The following is a 21,269-nucleotide window of genomic DNA, read 5'->3' on the forward strand; positions in this document are numbered from 1 at the left end:
CTCTTTGGTTTTTTTGATGTAGTCACTTTTATTTACTCCCCTACTCCCACCTCAACAGCACACAAAGACTCTTTGCCACACAAAACACCAACGTTTAACGTCCCGCCTACTGTTTCTTCCTGTAAGTCACCTACTCGCCCTTCACAACAGCTTCTTCATACATATAACACAAGGAGTAGAAACACGAAAGCAAGCAGTCACCGTAATATAACAAGTACCACGAGGCATTGTAGAGCAGTCAGAGGGGTAAGTGATAAATACCAATACGATCGCCGTGAAAGCACAATAACACACAACATTATCACGTAATTTCCTTTGTTACAGATGCACCATCATTTAAATATTGTAAAAAGAAAACATCAACACCTCAAGATTCTCGGAATGACATCCCTTTTAACTAAGCTCTCATAAAAACGATCTACTTCCAATGTAAAATCTGCTCGTCAAATCAAGACTAGTTCGAGGAAACAACTAATAGTTGCATTTCACCTTCTACAACTAGTAGATTACAGAAGCATGCCTCAAATCAACACATGAAGCAGAATATTTCCAATGCATTTAATATTTTAAGCTTTAGACACTTTTGAGTTTTAATGGAATTTATGACTCAAAATTTTAATACAATAAGTCAATTTAAGAAAACGAAGAACTTGAGAATTTTAGCCAAATCTCGTTCTTGTGAATATATTACTGTGTTTTGGACGACAATGTTATTAGAATTAACGAATATCCCACTTTTAGCACTGTCATTTAAATTGTTAAACTGTCCGTTGTGTTTACAAATGCCTATGTTTATGTATTTTACCACTTAGTTTTTAGAATCACAATTAAGTAAAAATTAGTTATAAGCAAATTAACAATGACAGGTCTTAACCTTGAGATAAATTACAAAGGTTGAGGATGCTTGAATCCAAGCGAAACGTGTCCCTTTTAATGTAGTGTTGTAGTAATGTGAACTTCTAACAACACAAAATCAATTGTATTGAATAGGTGAAATAGAAAAATTAAAAAATACAAATTTGTACGCAAATTATAGCAAATTTCAGTACGGGTCTAAACATGAGATTAGTTACATATAAAGTTATATACACTGCAAATCAGAGATATGTTTATTATAAAGATCTTGCTAGTACTTCTTGAGATAATATATTACATTCACCAGCCAAGGCTTGTGTTCTGTCACTTCTTCTCACAGCTCATGTAGCTGTGAATACGTCTTTACTATCATTGTGAGTAACAGGCAAAGGAGAAACATGGGATAACCTTTGACAAGCTTTACGAGAACATCAAGCTTTCCTTCTGATGGATCAGTATTACTATCTTAGTACTTATATATAATTTACTTGTAGAATTGAGTGTCAAATACTGTTGATAAATGACTTATTTACATGACGGAGGTTATAGTTGATTTGACCTCCCAATAGGTGCAGGTGTCCTCAGAGACCTTGCAAATTTCAGATTATGTTGAACAGTCAGATCGGATGTTTTCATAATTGTTTGTTTCATTTTAGAAATTTAAGTTGTTTTATGGAATATGATATGATGATTGAAGACCTTCTTTGTCTCAGGGGCCCTACGTTTCGAGGATGGAGCCTTCCGTGCCGGTGAAGGTGGAGATGGTGTGGATAGAGGACGTGAGTCGTTCACAACTTATTTTCAAGCTGACAGTCAGAATTCCTTGCCTCCATGCACTATAAAGTAATCCTATTTTTGAAATTGTTACACGTATCAACTTCCCTCCCCCTCTGCTGTTCAACTACCCAGCATGCTGGTGGCCAATAGTTTTACATGGTTGCCAATGAAACAAGTGCACTAACGAACATGGCGATGAATATTACTGTGAATCAATCATAAGCCTTCCAGTAAACCCTGATGGTTACCCTTAGTGACTAGTTAGACTGCAGGTCGCACAGTGACCTTGATAGTTGTTGTTGTTGTCATCAAAACTATGAGATGTGAAGCTATTGAACTCCTTTCAGTACATTTGTGAGAGACTTTGTTCAGGTTATCATTCTGAAATGCGATTTTATTTGTCGAAAGTAAATATCACACGAGAACACGTTCACTCTCTTATATAAATTACTTTATTGTCGCTGTAAGTCACAAGACACAATTATACACAGTAGCAACAGCATTTACTAGCAGAGTATGCTGACAAGTACAGACATCAACAACACTTACTAGCGGAGTACGCTGACATCAACAACACTTACTAGCGGAGTACGCTGACAAGTACAGACATCAACAACACTTACTAGCGGAGTACAGACATCAACAACACTTACTAGCGGAGTACGCTGACAAGTACAGACATCAACAAGACTTACTAGCGGAGTACGCTGACATCAACAACACTTACTAGCGGAGTACAGACATCAACAAGACTTACTAGCGGAGTACGCTGACAAGTACAGACATCAACAAGACTTACTAGCGGAGTACGCTGACAAGTACAGACATTAGCAACACTTACTAGCGGAGTACGCTGACAAGTACAGACATCAACAAGACTTACTAGCGGAGTACGCTGACAAGTACAGACATCAACAACACTTACTAGCGGAGTACGCTGACAAGTACAGACATCAACAAGACTTACTAGCGGAGTACGCTGACAAGTACAGACATTAGCAACACTTACTAGCGGAGTACGCTGACAAGTACAGACATTAGCAACACTTACTAGCGGAGTACGCTGACAAGTACAGACATCAACAACACTTACTAGCGGAGTACGCTGACATCAACAACACTTACTAGCGGAGTACGCTGACAAGTACAGACATTAGCAACACTTACTAGCGGAGTACGCTGACAAGTACAGACATTAGCAACACTTACTAGCGGAGTACGCTGACAAGTACAGACATCAACAACACTTACTAGTGGAGTACGCTGACAAGTACAGACATTAGCAACACTTACTAGCGGAGTACGCTGACAAGTACAGACATCAACAAGACTTACTAGTGGAGTACGCTGACAAGTACAGACAGCAACAACACTTACTAGCGGAGTACAGACATCAACAACACTTACTAGCGGAGTACAGACATCAACAACACTTACTAGCGGAGTACGCTGACATCAACAACACTTACTAGCAGAGTACGCTGACAAGTACAGACATCAACAAGACTTACTAGCGGAGTACGCTGACATCAACAACACTTACTAGCGGAGTACGCTGACAAGTACAGACATCAACAACACTTACTAGCGGAGTACAGACATCAACAACACTTACTAGTGGAGTACGCTGACAAGTACAGACATCAACAACACTTACTAGTGGAGTACGCTGACATCAACAAGACTTACTAGCGGAGTACGCTGACAAGTACAGACAGCAACAACACTTACTAGCGGAGTACAGACATCAACAACACTTACTAGCGGAGTACGCTGACAAGTACAGACATCAACAACACTTACTAGTGGAGTACGCTGACAAGTACAGACATCAACAAGACTTACTAGTGGAGTACGCTGACAAGTACAGACATCAACAACACTTACTAGCAGAGTACGCTGACAAGTACAGACATCAACAAGACTTACTAGCGGAGTACGCTGACAAGTACAGACATTAGCAACACTTACTAGCAGAGTACGCTGACAAGTACAGACATCAACAAGACTTACTAGTGGAGTACGCTGACAAGTACAGACATCAACAACACTTACTAGCGGAGTACGCTGACATCAACAACACTTACTAGCGGAGTACGCTGACAAGTACAGACAGCAACAACACTTACTAGCGGAGTATGCTGACAAGTACAGACATCAACAACACTTACTAGTGGAGTACGCTGACATCAACAACACTTACTAGCGGAGTACGCTGACAAGTACAGACAGCAACAAGACTTACTAGCGGAGTACGCTGACAAGTACAGACATCACCAAGACTTACTAGTGGAGTACGCTGACAAGTACAGACATCAACAACACTTACTAGCGGAGTACGCTGACATCAACAACACTTACTAGCGGAGTACGCTGACAAGTACAGACAGCAACAACACTTACTAGCGGAGTACGCTGACAAGTACAGACATCAACAACACTTACTAGCGGAGTACGCTGACAAGTACAGACATCAACAACACTTACTAGCGGAGTACGCTGACATCAACAAGACTTACTAGTGGAGTACGCTGACAAGTACAGACATCAACAACACTTACTAGTGGAGTACGCTGACAAGTACAGACATCAACAACACTTACTAGCGGAGTACGCTGACATCAACAACACTTACTAGTGGAGTACGCTGACAAGTACAGACATCAACAACACTTACTAGCGGAGTACGCTGACATCAACAACACTTACTAGCGGAGTACGCTGACAAGTACAGACATCAACAACACTTACTAGTGGAGTACGCTGACAAGTACAGACATCAACAACACTTACTAGCGGAGTACGCTGACATCAACAACACTTACTAGTGGAGTACGCTGACAAGTACAGACATCAACAACACTTACTAGCGGAGTACGCTGACATCAACAACACTTACTAGTGGAGTACGCTGACAAGTACAGACATCAACAACACTTACTAGCGGAGTACGCTGACATCAACAACACTTACTAGCGGAGTACGCTGACAAGTACAGACATCAACAAGACTTACTAGTGGAGTACGCTGACAAGTACAGACATTAGCAACACTTACTAGCGGAGTACGCTGACAAGTACAGACATCAACAAGACTTACTAGTGGAGTACGCTGACAAGTACAGACATTAGCAACACTCTCTTGAACTCACCGACTCCACCTCGAGGCCCAACAGTCACTCGCAGTCCATCACTTGTCTTCGACTCCAACCTGACTCCGAGTCCAACACTGACTTCACTGACTGACAGCTCAATGTATATACTATTTGATCCACCATCTAGAATTATCGATTGCTGGAAGAGTTGTTACTACACTCTAATGGAACACACCCGAAACACCGATTGACCACCTACTCGAATGGGTACTCAAACTTTTGTTTTCTGGTTACCAATACACATGGAAATCTCTACAACATTCCTAATGTCTCTACATGTATCTGGATAATAAAACCCTACCTTCAAGAACCCTCCATATGTACCAAATTATAGCACAATAAGTCTAACATACGAACGTTATGGAATTCTCTACCGTTTTCGACTATCTAGATTTTGAGGTTAACCTTATACACAATACGCATTTGAGGTTATACAAAGTTTATAATACATATTTACAGGGAAATCATGTACTTGTCATGTTTAACATTTAATAAAAGATAATTTAGCATTAAATAAACTATAACTAAAATATATTAAACATAATAATTGAAGGTTTTACACCAACTTTTAATATAATTTGGATCCATCTTATTCAATACATAAAAACTGTTGTTTAGATGAAATTACAACATATATTTCAATCAGAACTAGTTTCGACGCCCATTTGCATCATCATCAGCTGATATAGGTTCTTGGAAAAATTGACAATCACATAAGTTTATCTACGTCAAATTGAACACAATTTAAAACCATATTAACAACCTAAAACTGTGTTACGATTATACTGTCTCAAAGTCAATATTTTCTACAAGTCCGAGACTTGCAAGTCATAAATCTTAAATAAAAACATATGCAAACCGGTTTGCTCACTAATAAAATAACATGGATTTAAAAGAACAACAAGTTAAAAATAAAATAGTCTTGAAGGAACATTAACTTAATTTATCACACTTCTTAAAACATGACGTAGAATCATATTAAAATACTTCAATAAAATCTTCAGACTCGCTTTAATGGAGCTATCCTAGTGAGGTGGAAACAATTTTTTGATTTCCCTATTGAGTTTTTTAAAAATATACATATCCCGGTCAATAGGACGGTGTTTCATATTACGCGTAATAGCTTTACTTGTTGCTTTATACGACCATGCCCTCCGGAGCTCCAGCAAGTTGCTCCTCCCACTTTTCCCTATTTCCCCCCCTTCGGTCCCAACCAACCTTGGACACTTGATTAATATCACGACACTGCTCATTAGGCTTCATTGTGCTTTGCATGGATGGCGATCTTTTGAGGTGAGTCACGTAAAAACATTTACGTTATAAGACGTAATTTTATATATTGCCTCTTCAGTTAAGTGATAGTTTAGTTTATTACATTCCTATTATTTCAGGTCCGCATTGAACTGGGAACGTTGTACTCGTTAACTTAAAGGACCGATTGCTCGTTTCCACCTCACTAGGATAGCTCCATTAAAGCGACTCTGAAGATTTTATTGAAGTATTTTAATACGATTCTACGTCACGTTTTAAGAAGTGTGATAAATTAAGCTAATGTTTCTTGAAGACTATTTTATTTTTAAGTTGTTGTTCTTTTAAATCCACGTTATTTTATTAGGGAGCAAACCGGTCTGCATATGTTTTTATTTAAGATTTACGACTCGCAAGTCTCGGACTTGTAGAAAATATTGACTTTGAGACAGAATAATTGTAACACAGTTTTAGGTTGTTAATATGGTTTTAAATTGTGTTCAATTTGACGTAGATAAACTTACGTGATTGCCAATTTTTCCAAGAACCTATATCAGCTGATGATGACGCAAATGGGCGTCGAAACTAGTTCTGATTGAAATATATGTTGTAATTTCATCTAAACAACAGTTTTTATGTATTGAATAAGGTGGATCTAAATTATATTAAAAGTTGTAATCTTGGTTCAGTACGGACAAAATTGAAATTTATTAATTTAACTGAAGAAGCCCACCAGGCAAAGATAGTGGCCCATCAGTATTTGGGCTTAAGAATAAAGGTAGGAAAGATAGGCAAGGATATAAAGTTTATTAAAAAATGTATCAATTTAATCTGAGCCCAAATTTTTTAAAGAATGTATTTAAAATGAATCAGGTACTTTCTCACCAACAACAAAAATGTAAAAGATTTTGTCTTAAAAATGAGTTAAAATTTCTGTATAAGAAAAAAACTTTCTTGAATCAGCAGTTATATGAGACTCACCTCAGGGCCGCTGCCTGGCTTACTAAAGCGCAATGGAACATTTTTCAAGACTCGGTTCAGAATAAATTAGATAACTTCCTGCTAAACAGAAAGTATTGGATAAAAAAACTAGAAATGCTAAAGAAAGAATCGTTTTCAAGCAAACTAGTCTTAAGGGCCAAACATTCTCCTAATAAAGATTTAATCAGGAGTTTTCATACACCAGTAATCAACTTTTCCAAGACCGTTTTGAGTGAGAAAGAAATACAAATTCTTTCTAAAGGCCCAAAACATAACTGGCCTAATTTTAACCTGGCCAAAAAGACCACAAAACTTGTGGTGGAATCGGAGGTTGCGATGAGTAAATTACCACATGACGTGCAGGAGGAAGTTAGATTAGATTTAAAAAGAAAGTTGCACAATGGTTTAGTTACTAATAATATAGATAATGCCGTTTACATTTCCAATGACATCAGTATTGATAAAAAGTGCATTATACAACTTAAAAAGAAGGTTAAAGATGAGGAGCTCATTATCACTAAAGCAGATAAGGGTAATGTAACGGTAATCATGCATAAGGATGATTATATTCATAAGACTAAACAATTTTTCGATAATGAAAACGTTTTATTGATTAAGAAAGACCCAACGCAAACTCTACAACACCAATTAAAACAAACATTAAAGTATACTTCATTCCTCTTTACCGAACAGGAGAAGCAAATATTAGTAAATATGAACCCGGGCCTTCCAACAGCGAGAGCACTCCCCAAGATTCACAGGGCCGGGGTTCCCATTCGTCCCATAATAAATTACAGACCCAGTCCTCTATACAAATTGGCTAAATTCATTCAGAAATTCTTTAAACAACACTATAGATTTACGGCAAACAAATCCATAAAGAACTCCATAGAACTGGTTAATAAATTAAGCAATTTTAAATTACAAGCTCACCATACCTTACATTCATTTGATATCGTCAACATGTTTCCGAGTATTAGAACCAATAAGTTGCTTCCTATTGTTTTCAAGAATCTAAGATCCTACAGTCAGCTAAGTGAACTTGAAATACAGGATTTCATGAAATTGGTTAAGTTACTTGTAAATAATAACTACTTCATCCTTGACAAGGTCATTTATAAACAGGATGGGTTAGCAATGGGATCTCCGGCCTCGGGAATCTTGGCGGCGATTTATCTGGATTCTTTGGAAACATACATGATGGAGAACGACAGAGAATTTGACAACATTCTGTTTTGGTCTAGATTTGTGGACGATACATTAGTAATTTTAGACGAACGTGTTAGGGACGCAACAGCTACTCTAGATGTACTTAATAACATTGACCCATAGATTAAATTTACTTTGGAGTCAGAAAGGAATGAATCAATTAATTTTCTTGACATAAAAATCAACAGATCGGATTCATCTTTTGCTTATAGTATTTTTAGAAAGCCTACACAAACGGCAGCCACTATTAGACAAGACTCAGAACACCCACGGAGTCAAAAAAACTCTACATACAATAGTTTAGTAGAATGGGCATTTAGGATCCCCATGACAAAAGCTAATTTGAATAAAGAACTCAATACAATCCGTTCAATGGCTAAGGTTAATGGTTTTAGTGAATGCTTTATTGAACGTATTGAACCGTATCCCCTGTCATAAAAGTGGGCTAGCTACAGCGGAAAGAACGCGTGGAATGGTTCGATGTGTTTGGGAGAAAATAAATCAAGCAATAATGTGAATCGTACTAAATTAGTACCTGGACAGGATCTACGGTCAATATTCTAGTGAATAAGAACTCCAAAAAAAAAAAAAAAGGCAAAGAAGGATTTATTCAATAAAACATAGATATCATTCATACTAAATGTCACAAATAAAGAAAAATGAAACAAACCAACGACCTCTCTGGGCCAAAGAAAACCTGTGCTGAGCACATTATTTGAAAAATACAACAAGTGAATCAAATTTACATAAATCGGGTTACGACCCGAGGAACAAATATTTATGATCACAGGGGAAATGTACTTGGATACGCGTTACATTCGAGTGGTTTGTCGCTGAAGCTAAACTTTCTAATTTCATGTCTAAAGTTCGCAATACTAAAATTGTCCAAGAAAATGCCGTGTTATCAGAAAATACACTATTAGGCAAATACACATTAACTTGATATAAACACGGTCCGATGCGAATATATTCGGACACTGGGATAAATAAACCTCTTGTTCAAGCCATCCTACTCTCCCTTCCAAAAGAAAAACACAGACTCTAAATATGGCCCGAGCCATATGCAAATGAGAATGGTTAAGAAACCTTACAACCCAGCTATTAGCTTACGAGCTAAAATAGACGCACATTTAAACAATGTTGGTTAAGCAAAATAAACAATAAAACCCTGGTCACAACACCATCAGAAAAACATGTACACACACACACACACCTGTAAACAAAGGACACATGGGAGAATGCATACAATGGGATATCAATCTGAGTTCAACTCCGATATGTGGGCGAAGACCAATAGGACCTGGCCCGGCAATATACTTCCGACTTGCACCCTCACTGAAAGGAATGCACACAGCTGTGACGCACAAACCAAAACACGACGGGCTAGCAAGGGGCTGCAAGTTTCTTAGAATTGTTCTAACAGGCTGGACTCAGTTGCTCGCTGTCAGCTAAGGCCTTCCTTCATTCACTAGCCAGCTTGGCCTGCCTGGCTTAGGTCTCCGAGACAAGGTTCCTCTCCTCACAATAACAAGCTCGGCTCTTAAATAGCACACATCACATACAATAATACCTCGACATAGGGCTACTGCCTATCTCATACACATATCTGGCCTCACTAGCCATTTCGGGCTACACGAGCTCTTTGCTCAACGTAACGTGGGTTCGACCCCCACTTAATTCAACACAGATGGGCACTCAGGCCTCTTGGCTTCAATCCCTAGGTACACTCTCCTAGTTTTAGCCCCCCGTTATCCATATATAAGCATCCTCTAGCCTCACAACTCGCGTCACTTAAGTCTGACCTGTATCAATTCCAAAATCTGCTTTCCCTGCATATTTAAAGATCTTAATTCACTCGACGGTGTCCACAGCTCTGTTGCACGTCTTAATGGTACCTGAAATGCATGCTGCGTGCAGAGATGACAGTAAATAAAGGATAAAGAAAAATCCTTCTTTAATCCTGAAAACATAACCCTCGCTCCCATGCGACATTTAAGGGTTAAGGCCTAAAAATTCTGTGAGGACGCTATCCAAATAAATCTCAAAAGAAGTCGTAGAACACACAGACAGAAACATGTCGCCAGTGAATAAATTCACACAACACTAACTATATCCTAATTATTCCCTTTAAACCCCAACTATCCATATAACACACTCACGTCCCAAGCTAATACATGCTATAGCTTATGAACACATTTACTTTACTGAAGTTAAATCAAGACATACGCCTCACTGGCTGACTTTAAATATGCACAAATATTAACATAGAAATCTTATTTGCCTATAGTATATCTATCTGATAACTACAACATGCTAATAGCTTAGCTTTGACGACAGGAACCAGCAACGGCGGTCACATGACCGCTGGTGTCATTCAGGCCTTAGCCTGACATCTCAGCGATCTCCAGGAATCGAAGCCTCGTCCTCTCGAGTCCAAAGACGGCCATGATTCTCCAGTAGGCTTCGGGATCCTCCAATATAGCTGCTGTGGAAGTCTTCTTCTTCGCCGTTTCTTTAAGCAACAAGCACATGGGATCCACCCCTAATGATTAGGTTGTAATTAGGCAACAACCTGTGCAACAGAGTTACAGTTAAATAAATGCACCATTAGATTGCGGGCAGTATCCTGTCCTCCAAAACGGCAATATATAAGACGGTACACACACGGCATACGCGTATTCCGCGCCCGCGTCCCGATCACTCGTTGCTACCGTGAACAAAGTACATACATGAGACGCCGTAAATATAATGAGAAAATCACTCACAGTCTGAAGTAAGCAACGTATACAGTCATTCACCAGCCCGCACCCTGGTGACTACTCAAATACGAATACTTTAGACAGAGGTAACTGTCCAGATCATTGTTTATACTATGTAAAACACCATAATTAAAACAAACAGAGCTTCTAACATGGCGCGGCTTCCCCTTTCCAAGTTCTTTTTCAACAACCTTCCTTCCTCCGTCCTGCCAAAGAACTTCGCCCCGTAAATACTGGCCTTCCGGTCCCACAACCAAAACAGGTTCAAACCAGGCTATAGGTTTGAACGTAATACACATGAAATAGGCATAATTATACAATGTTATTATTCACAGGCATATGACAATTCAAGTCTCGTTTTCTCATACGAACAGACTGTGGAATATGGCTCCGTGACGGATATCTTCTGACAGATTCCAATGAAATTTTATACCAGGTTGGGTCAAGTTGTCTCCATTTCGCTTGCAGTTTGCCAGCTCCGGAAGCTCGGTTATCCCCACTCCAGCACGTGGTTGGTTGAAAATGTTAACCAGCGGACAGAACCTCCGCGCCTACACGTCGAAAAATGTCCGTCTATCCATGCTTGGTACCGACTTCAATCTAACTAGGCGCAGTATAGCTTCCTAACAGCCATTGTCCTCCTACATGCAATAATCCGTTTTTTTAATGAACCCTGTGTGTTACTCATGATAATATGTGGCATATGGCGATATGTTACAGTATCATCAACAAGTTCATGTGCCGTTTAAAAACCACTTTGGCCAAAGACAAACCTAATTAAAAGGCGTTCACAATATTTACTTATTGTTACCGAGTTTTTGTGGTAGTTAAGCATGAAAGAAGGTGCTGGGTGGTGAATAGGTCTCAAGCTACTAAAGAGAAATTAAATTTAAAATTTAACAAGGTTATATTTTCTTTTCAAAATTAGGTAACAACAAATAGAACAGGTACTTAGTAGCCGAAATACAACTTGAAATGTACAATTACAGGGATTAAAGAATTTGGGCTTCGAGCCCTGAAAACACAATTCTTGAGCAACTAGCTCAACTTTACGATATACCAATTTCAACAAAAGGGGCAGAAGACCCCACTCAAACCCTGGAGCCCTTGCTCCAAATTACACAGCAAAGCCTCCTCGAGGCATACAATTCTCAGTTTTAGAAAAGAGCCACTCGCTCTTAAGTTAAGCCTCTCCCAGGCCACACCAAACTCAACTTTCAAGTTGTCCTCAAAGGACATATACACAGGGGTAAAATACCCAACCTACTGAGGTCTCTTAGGTGAGAAAAGATTAATACATGACCTCTAAAATACAACTTGAGAGGAGGCGAACTTGCACTCCTAATACACTTTGCTTAAGACCTACTTGGCACTAGGCCGTTAATACAAGGGCTAATCCCATACTACAGAGGTGACTTAAAGGCAATTTACATTACATTACGGGAGAATTGGTTGAGAAAAATAAGTTCACCTCAAGACGATGTGAGTGGGAACTCGAGAGGGTTAGCACTCTCTATCCCATAATGTAGCTTTACAAGAGAATAGAAGAAAAGAGTAGTTACATTTTAGGAAAAGGTTACATGATGGAAAACGCTTCGAACCCGCCGCGAGAGTTAAACTGCCGACCTAGCAAGAAAAGAAGATATTAATAGGCCATTACCTGGTAGTAGATCGCTGCCGAGGAAAGAGGCGCTTCCCGCCTCCTGCTATGTACTTAATACACTGAAAGATGGAACAGAAGTGGCCCGGAGACCCTAAAATCAGCAGTTTAAATACTCTCGCAGAAAATTCTAGGCGTTAGGGGAAAGAAAACACCCTCCCACAAAGATTTTATTGGGTAGGACCCCGCAACAGATACAAGATGGGGGAAGATACCCCTGATTGGTCAGAAATTCATTGAAGAAATTCGTGATTGGATACATTCAAAGCAAGGGGAAGAAAGGGGTAAATATTGCCAACTTAAACAATGACAGAAAGAAATTTACCAAAGAACAAACTCCTGAAATTAAATTTTCTCCAACAAAATAGTTCTTTGACTCCGCACTAGGTTGCACTATTGTTGATCTTCAGTAGTGTCCTCTAGAAGAGAAAGTTCACACTTCTTAATACAAGCAAAACAAAAGTACGTCGAAAATGACACAGTTCACAAACTCAAAATTTTCCAGGTAGTGACATCTTCAGAGAAATTTGGAAATTAAGACCGTAGACAAAGTTCAGACTTCCTCCAGAAGAGGAGTTTCAACTGGCGCAACTTTTAAATAAACAGAGTAGAGGTGTACCGCCCGGTACAGACCTCCCCCCCCAAAAGTTCCTCCAGGGGTGACACATGAAATCAGTTTGAAACAAGTTCCAAGTTATAAGGTGAATATGAAAATAGATTACAAGATTTTCAGAATGTTGTGTGATTCAGTTTCACAATTTGTTGTTGCAGGTGAAGCAAAGTCTTTCTGTTTGTAGAAGTAGAATTTCTGAAGATAAGCTTTTAGTACTTAAAGGTGAAAGAAAAATTTGCAATGTCCACCAAATATTGCTGCTGAATTTCCAAGAGTAGTTATTGCTTAGGGTGACTGTCCATATAGCTGATGTAGATTAAGAAGGATGGCCAGACCGGCCGTTGCAGCTTGCGTCCAAGGGAGGCCGCTCGGACCCCTTAAGTACCCTGAGATACCGCTCGCCCGCACTATGAGGGGAGCAGAGGTGTAGAAGCACGCCGCGCCCGCGGTGAACATATACAGGCTGCGGGCCAGTAGCAGGTCGTGCGCCGCACATCCGCCTTGGCCGGGAGGAGAGCTCCGGCTTGCCGTGCACATGTCGGCCTCGCTGGAGAGGAGGGGGCCCATCCCCCTCCCCAGTTGTTGCACGGCGCTGCGCGGCTGCGGGGGCACTGAAACATTAAAGCTAGGCGGCAGAATTGTGTTGGACCATCGTCTTCATTGAGGGTACAGGCATTATGGAGAGGTTGAGGGGCCAGCGGCGTGTAGATACCCATTGCATTAAACATTATGAAGCCACAGTGTAAGGTGAAGCAGGAGACGGGAGCGTGGTAATGGCCGTGGCAAGGACAGAATGGCAGTTTAACGGGTCGGGACAGGTTTTACAAAAGCTTACATCTGAAACAAAATATTATAGGTAGTGCAGAATGCCTTAAAAGTGAAACTCAAAAAAAAAATATAACCTTCATATCCTTTCAAAATAATATGAAGCAAGTTAACACAGAAATTACACCGGTTTCACCTGGGACAGGTGAACTCTAAATATCCTCTCGGTGGCTGGATTACTTAACAATAAAGTAACCGGCGTAAGAAAATCGAGAATGATACAAGGCCCATGAAATCTGGGGGCAAGCTTGCCCGCGGGAACAAAATTTTTGACCATAACCTGGTCACCTACCTTCAAAGGGGTGGGTCTCCGTCCACGATCATACCTTTCCCTAACCTTTTCATGAGACACTTTAAGATTGACTTTAGCCTTCTTCCAAAGATCTTTGATGTTGTCCGGATCTATTGTCTCGGGCAGAATGTCACTCAGAGACCAGAGGTTAGAGAGCGGCGAGTTGGGAACAAACTTGAACATCAAAGAAGCTGGAGTAAACTTGTGAGATTCATGAACCGCCGAATTCAAAGCAAAAGCTAACCAATGCAGGGACGTGTCCCACCTGGAAGGATCTTCATGATGATAAGCAATGAGAGCGGACCTGAGATTACGGTTAACTCGTTCAGCCAGAGATGGTTGCGGGTAATAAGCAGAAGTAGTTACATGAGATATTGATAAGTCAAAACAGAATTTACGAAATAAATTAGATGTAAAAGCCTTAGCATTATCAGATACAATATATTGACACGGACCAAAAGAAGCAAAAATAGAATTTAAGCAGGTAATGGTGGACTGAGCGGTAGCCAGCTTAGTCGGAAATAACCAGGAAAATCTAGTAAAACCATCTACACATACAAGGATAAATTTGTTGGCATTTCCCTTCGACTGGGGGAAGGGTCCTACATAATCAATATACAGGCGTTCCATGGGGCGCGATGCTTGATGAGAAGACAAAAGGCCTACCTTAGTGGACATGGTTGGTTTACTAAGCAAACAAGATTTACAGGCTTTTACCAGTTCACGAATTTCACCGTCCATACCTTTCCAGATGAACCTTTCACGAATCTTTTCACGGGTTTTAAAGATTCCAAGATGCCCCCCCAATGGGGTCTCATGATAGTATTTGAAGATCATAGGCACGAGAACAGCTGGAACGACAACTTTCATCATCTTGTCATGCCTCGAAGGGCAACATAAAACACCATTCCTCAGAACATAAGGGACGACATGCTCCCCAGAAGAAAGGGTTTCCATTATCGGAGCCAGCGTCGGATCTTCACGTTGGTATTTCTCGATATCCCTAAAGAGCATGGGAGCATCTGTTAAAATGGCATTAACATCAAATAGTGTGGACTCGGGAGGTGATGAACGGTCGACCGGTTCATGGTTCTCAACGTCGTTTGAAAACATACGGCTGAGTCCATCAGCAACCACATTTTCAGTACCTCTGATATGCCTGACATCGAATTGGAAGGCAGAAATACGGATAGCCCAACGGGCTATACGACCAGTACGACGCGGCCTACCTAAGACCCAGCTTAAGGCTTGGTTATCTGTCTCCAGGTCGAATTTGACATGTTCCAGATAGAGACGGAACTTTTCTAAGGCAAATAAAACTGCCAAACCTTCGAGCTCATAGATGGAATACTTGGCTTCTTGAGCCGACAAAGTCCTAGATGCATAGGCGATGGGGCGCCTCCCTAGTTCAGTCTCTTGAAGAAGGACTGCAGCTACCGCTGACGACGACGCGTCGGTTTGGACGATGAATTTCTTCGAGAAATCAGGCATAGCAAGAACAGGGGCATTACAAAGAGCTAATTTAAGGTCTTCAAAAGCGGCTTGTTGGGAAGGTCCCCACTCGAATTTGATGCCTTTCCTACGAAGAAGGTTTAAGGGCGCCGCTCTATTAGCAAAGTTAGGAATGAACTTTCTGAAGAAATTCACCATACCAATGAATCTGGCGATACCTTTAATGTCCTTGGGAGGTTTAAAATCACGGATGGCCTGTGTTCTAGAATGATCGACAGCTACACCATCAGGTGACACAATATGCCCAAGGAAAGACATAGAGGGCTTAGCGAAGGCAACCTTGGACAACTTAACAGTTAACCCCGCCTTACGAAGGCGATCGAGAACTTCTCGCAGATGATCTAGATGCTCTTCAAAAGTCTCTGAAAATACGACGACATCATCCAAGTAGTGATATAAGTACTCAAATTTGATGTCGGAGAAGACCCTATCTAGTAGCCTAGTGAGTACAGCTGCTCCCGTGGGGAGCCCGAAAGGCACGCGGTTGTATTCATATAAATTCCAGTCCGTGGCAAACGCTGTAAGGTGTTTAGACTCTTCGGCAAGGGGAATTTGATTATAGGCCTGATTCAAGTCCAAGATAGTGAAGAACTTGGCCTTACGAAACCATGAAAAGCAAGAATGAAGGTCGGGAAGGGGCACAGATTGCAACACCACCTTCCGATTGAGAGCCCTGTAATCAATGACAGGCCTGAAGCCTCCTTGGGGTTTCGGGACTAGAAAAATAGGCGATGAATACGCCGATTTAGAGGGCCTAATAATACCATCCTTCAACATCTGATCGATGATTTCCTTCAAAGCCTTCATTTTAGGAGGAGACAGCCTATAAGGTGGAAAGCGAACAGGAATTGAATCCGTGACCTCAATTTTGTATTCAATAAGGTCAGTAACACCAAGAGAATCAGAGAACACCTCGGGAAACGACTGACACAGTTTGCGAATACTATCAGCCTGCTCCTCAGGTAGATGTCTAAGGTCTAACAACATCTCATCCTGGGTAGGCGAAATAGAAGAACACGACACAGAATTACACTTTAATAGTGGGATTTTATACTTAGAAGCAAATTTGAATGTGCACGACCTAGACCGGAGATCGAGCACAAGACCAGTGTGAGAAATAAAGTCAGCTCCCAATATAATGGGGCAAGACAATTGCTTGGCCACAAACAATTTAACTTTCCATGTAAACTTAAAAACACGAATTTTGACCAGTAAGGAACCTAGAATTTCTAATGGAGATGAATTAGCCGAAACGTATTGAACAGGAGAAGAGACATAGTCAGGGAGTTTACAAACAGATTTCAATTTAGAATACCAATCAGCCGAAATAATGGAACAAACACTGCCTGAATCTAAGAGAGCTGTTATAGGCTCGTTATTTAACTCAATCTTAAGAAAAGGAACAGGTGCGGGGGTATCCGCCGCAATCCTAAGACACTCTCTGGGGCATTCAAAAAAAGAATTTGAAGATTGCTCATTCCCTGAATTCTCGACCCTTTTGCCCGGGGCTGAGCCTTGGAAAGCAGAATTAGTCGACTCAGCCGAAGCCGCTAGTCACTTTTTATTATTGGCATAGGTGGAATTTGCACCAGAAGTTGAGCAGGAGGGGGTGCTATTTGAGTTTGGGCAATTCTTGGCGATATGTGAGAAGGCCCCGCACTTAAAACAGCCTTGTGATGACCCGGCTCCATTCCTTGTCCCACTTGACTTGATCAGTGGACATTTGTCGCGCAGATGGTCAGGCGACCCGCAAGCATAACATTTACGAGGATTGACTGGTCGGCGAGGTGGAGGCCGAGTGTTACTAAAGGAAGGCGGGGGTTCTTTCGCGACACGCAAAGAATCGGCGTATCTAACTCCTTCCGCTGAAACGGCCAATGCTTCAAGTTCCGAGAAAGTTTGCGGGCACGCCGCGAAACACAAATATGACCTATAGGGAGGTGAAATTCCCTCTACAATAGCCTGCACAATCTGATCTTCAGGAAAGTGCAGAGCAAACACCCTAGTGTAGAATTTGATATCTTGTATGAAATCAGCCAAGTTTTCATCCAAGCGCTGTACACGGTAATAGTACTTCTGAATCAGGGAGGACCTGGCCCTAGCCGGGATGAAGTTAGCTAGCAAATGGGCATGGAAATCCTCAATAGATGATTGCTCGGCAATGGCTCTTACGATTTTATCAGAAAGAATACCAATAGCATACGGATAGATAATTTGCAAAATTTGACATGGCGAAAGAGAAAAAACCAGAGCATGATCCTGAAATTCCACTAGAAATCTTAAAAATGAAATTACATCACTGGTGGTATTAACGGAAAACTTGGATATACCTCTGAGCAACATTGCCAACGGATGAGGCAAGCTGCTGAACCCGGGCGACATAGTAGGCAAAGGTTTCAAGGGTAAGGAAGTCAACTCCGAACGGATGTTACTCAACGATGCACGGTGTTCAGATTCGTTGTTCGATGGGGCCGAGATAGTTTGAGCAGCCACGGTTATCCTATTGACTTCTCCCTGAGGAGGCACTTCATCACTACCTACATTCACTGTGGCGGGTTGATCAGTTTTGGGAGGAACTTCGCCGGTTAGCAATTGAGTGACCTTATTAGACAATACAGAAATAGTTTCAAGGAGTGTATTAGCGTCCTTCCTCTGAACGTCATTCACCTTTAGAGACAACAGATCATTAACTCTATTTGCAAAGTGATACAGCCTGCCTTGCACACGCTTAATTTGATTAGGAGACGGATCGTTTTCATCAAAAAAACTAACTACAGATGCTAGCCCAGTAATATTTTCGACGATCGTGGAAAGAGAATCATCAATTTCTTTCTCTCCCAAATTGGGGATGGAAATGGGTAAATCAAGGGACTCTCTAAGCTTGTTAGTGTCTATTGCAACCGTGCCTCCAGATTGCACATTTCTAATAGTCAATTCATATATCAACTCCTCCTTGCGCAAATAGTTAAGAAGGAGAACATCGCGAGGGCCGGGCATGATGACAGAACGAATTTGAAAAACTCACAAATGCCAGCAACTGAGAAAATGGTTAGAGTTTGAATTAAAGCAATGTTTGACCGTCAAGAGGGGCAAAATTGAGACCCATTCAACCACGCTCTGCTACCACTTGTTACCGAGTTTTTGTGGTAGTTAAGCATGAAAGAAGGTGCTGGGTGGTGAATAGGTCTCAAGCTACTAAAGAGAAATTAAATTTAAAATTTAACAAGGTTATATTTTCTTTTCAAAATTAGGTAACAACAAATAGAACAGGTACTTAGTAGCCGAAATACAACTTGAAATGTACAATTACAGGGATTAAAGAATTTGGGCTTCGAGCCCTGAAAACACAATTCTTGAGCAACTAGCTCAACTTTACGATATACCAATTTCAACAAAAGGGGCAGAAGACCCCACTCAAACCCTGGAGCCCTTGCTCCAAATTACACAGCAAAGCCTCCTCGAGGCATACAATTCTCAGTTTTAGAAAAGAGCCACTCGCTCTTAAGTTAAGCCTCTCCCAGGCCACACCAAACTCAACTTTCAAGTTGTCCTCAAAGGACATATACACAGGGGTAAAATACCCAACCTACTGAGGTCTCTTAGGTGAGAAAAGATTAATACATGACCTCTAAAATACAACTTGAGAGGAGGCGAACTTGCACTCCTAATACACTTTGCTTAAGACCTACTTGGCACTAGGCCGTTAATACAAGGGCTAATCCCATACTACAGAGGTGACTTAAAGGCAATTTACATTACATTACGGGAGAATTGGTTGAGAAAAATAAGTTCACCTCAAGACGATGTGAGTGGGAACTCGAGAGGGTTAGCACTCTCTATCCCATAATGTAGCTTTACAAGAGAATAGAAGAAAAGAGTAGTTACATTTTAGGAAAAGGTTACATGATGGAAAACGCTTCGAACCCGCCGCGAGAGTTAAACTGCCGACCTAGCAAGAAAAGAAGATATTAATAGGCCATTACCTGGTAGTAGATCGCTGCCGAGGAAAGAGGCGCTTCCCGCCTCCTGCTATGTACTTAATACACTGAAAGATGGAACAGAAGTGGCCCGGAGACCCTAAAATCAGCAGTTTAAATACTCTCGCAGAAAATTCTAGGCGTTAGGGGAAAGAAAACACCCTCCCACAAAGATTTTATTGGGTAGGACCCCGCAACAGATACAAGATGGGGGAAGATACCCCTGATTGGTCAGAAATTCATTGAAGAAATTCGTGATTGGATACATTCAAAGCAAGGGGAAGAAAGGGGTAAATATTGCCAACTTAAACAATGACAGAAAGAAATTTACCAAAGAACAAACTCCTGAAATTAAATTTTCTCCAACAAAATAGTTCTTTGACTCCGCACTAGGTTGCACTATTGTTGATCTTCAGTAGTGTCCTCTAGAAGAGAAAGTTCACACTTCTTAATACAAGCAAAACAAAAGTACGTCGAAAATGACACAGTTCACAAACTCAAAATTTTCCAGGTAGTGACATCTTCAGAGAAATTTGGAAATTAAGACCGTAGACAAAGTTCAGACTTCCTCCAGAAGAGGAGTTTCAACTGGCGCAACTTTTAAATAAACAGAGTAGAGGTGTACCGCCCGGTACACTTATAATAAGGATATATGAGTGTACTAATATTTTCAAGAAACATAATGTTAAGGTTTCGTTTCGTACTGATAATAATAATACAGTTGTATTGCACAATTCAGCCTCAGTTAATAGCTTGAACCCATATTCCAAATCGGGTGTGTATAGATTTAAATGTAACGTCTGTGGGTGCACATATCTAGGTCAAACAGGATGAAGTTTTAAAATTAGATACACGGAACATACTAATGCCATAAAATATGACAGATTTTCTGTGCTAGGCCAGCATGTACATGATCTAAAGATTAAATTCACATCTATTGTTTGGGAAATTTTTACCTTTTCTTGTAAATATTTGTGTTGGTATATATATCAAACAGTTGAATGTTAATAAATACGGTGTTCGAAGATACATTCCCAACATTGGTCCTCCGGCCTGGATATGGATTTCAACGGCAAACTCCATGAACCTGGCAAGTTTTGGTATTTACAAGGTATCAAAGGATATAATCTAATGAAATACTATTACTTACTGCATCAATTTCGTGAAACATGTTGATTTTGAGTGTTTCAACGCATTGCCTTGGACATTTCGATTATGACATCTACCGTAGTGTTTACAAACTAACCTGTACCAAAGAGAATAAGCCACCTGTACAAAACAACGGATTGCACATCGTTATAATGACAAGTAGCGTCATCTAGTGTGACATATGAGAACTAATATCCATGGCATGGAAATTCTAACATAGTTACATTCGTGCCACATGATTTAGAAGGTGGAAATTAG

General features: G+C 40.6%; 1 protein-coding gene across 4 annotated transcripts in view; it reads left to right on the forward strand.

Annotated features, from left to right (window-relative positions):
* The window catches only part of LOC136876021 (gastrula zinc finger protein XlCGF57.1), a 101,784-nt gene that overhangs the window by 25,366 nt on the left and 55,149 nt on the right, over positions 1 to 21,269 (forward strand). For all 4 annotated transcript variants that reach the window (XM_068228174.1, XM_068228176.1, XM_068228175.1 and 1 more), the window contains exon 3: positions 1,569 to 1,634. Coding sequence is in view for 2 of the 4 variants with exons in the window: in XM_068228176.1 (XP_068084277.1) it covers positions 1,569 to 1,634 (66 nt within the window). In the remaining 2 variants the exon portion in view is untranslated. The remainder of the gene's footprint in view (positions 1 to 1,568; positions 1,635 to 21,269) is intronic.

This window comes from Anabrus simplex, chromosome 6 (assembly GCF_040414725.1).
Source record: "Anabrus simplex isolate iqAnaSimp1 chromosome 6, ASM4041472v1, whole genome shotgun sequence".
NCBI lineage: Eukaryota > Metazoa > Arthropoda > Insecta > Orthoptera > Tettigoniidae > Anabrus > Anabrus simplex.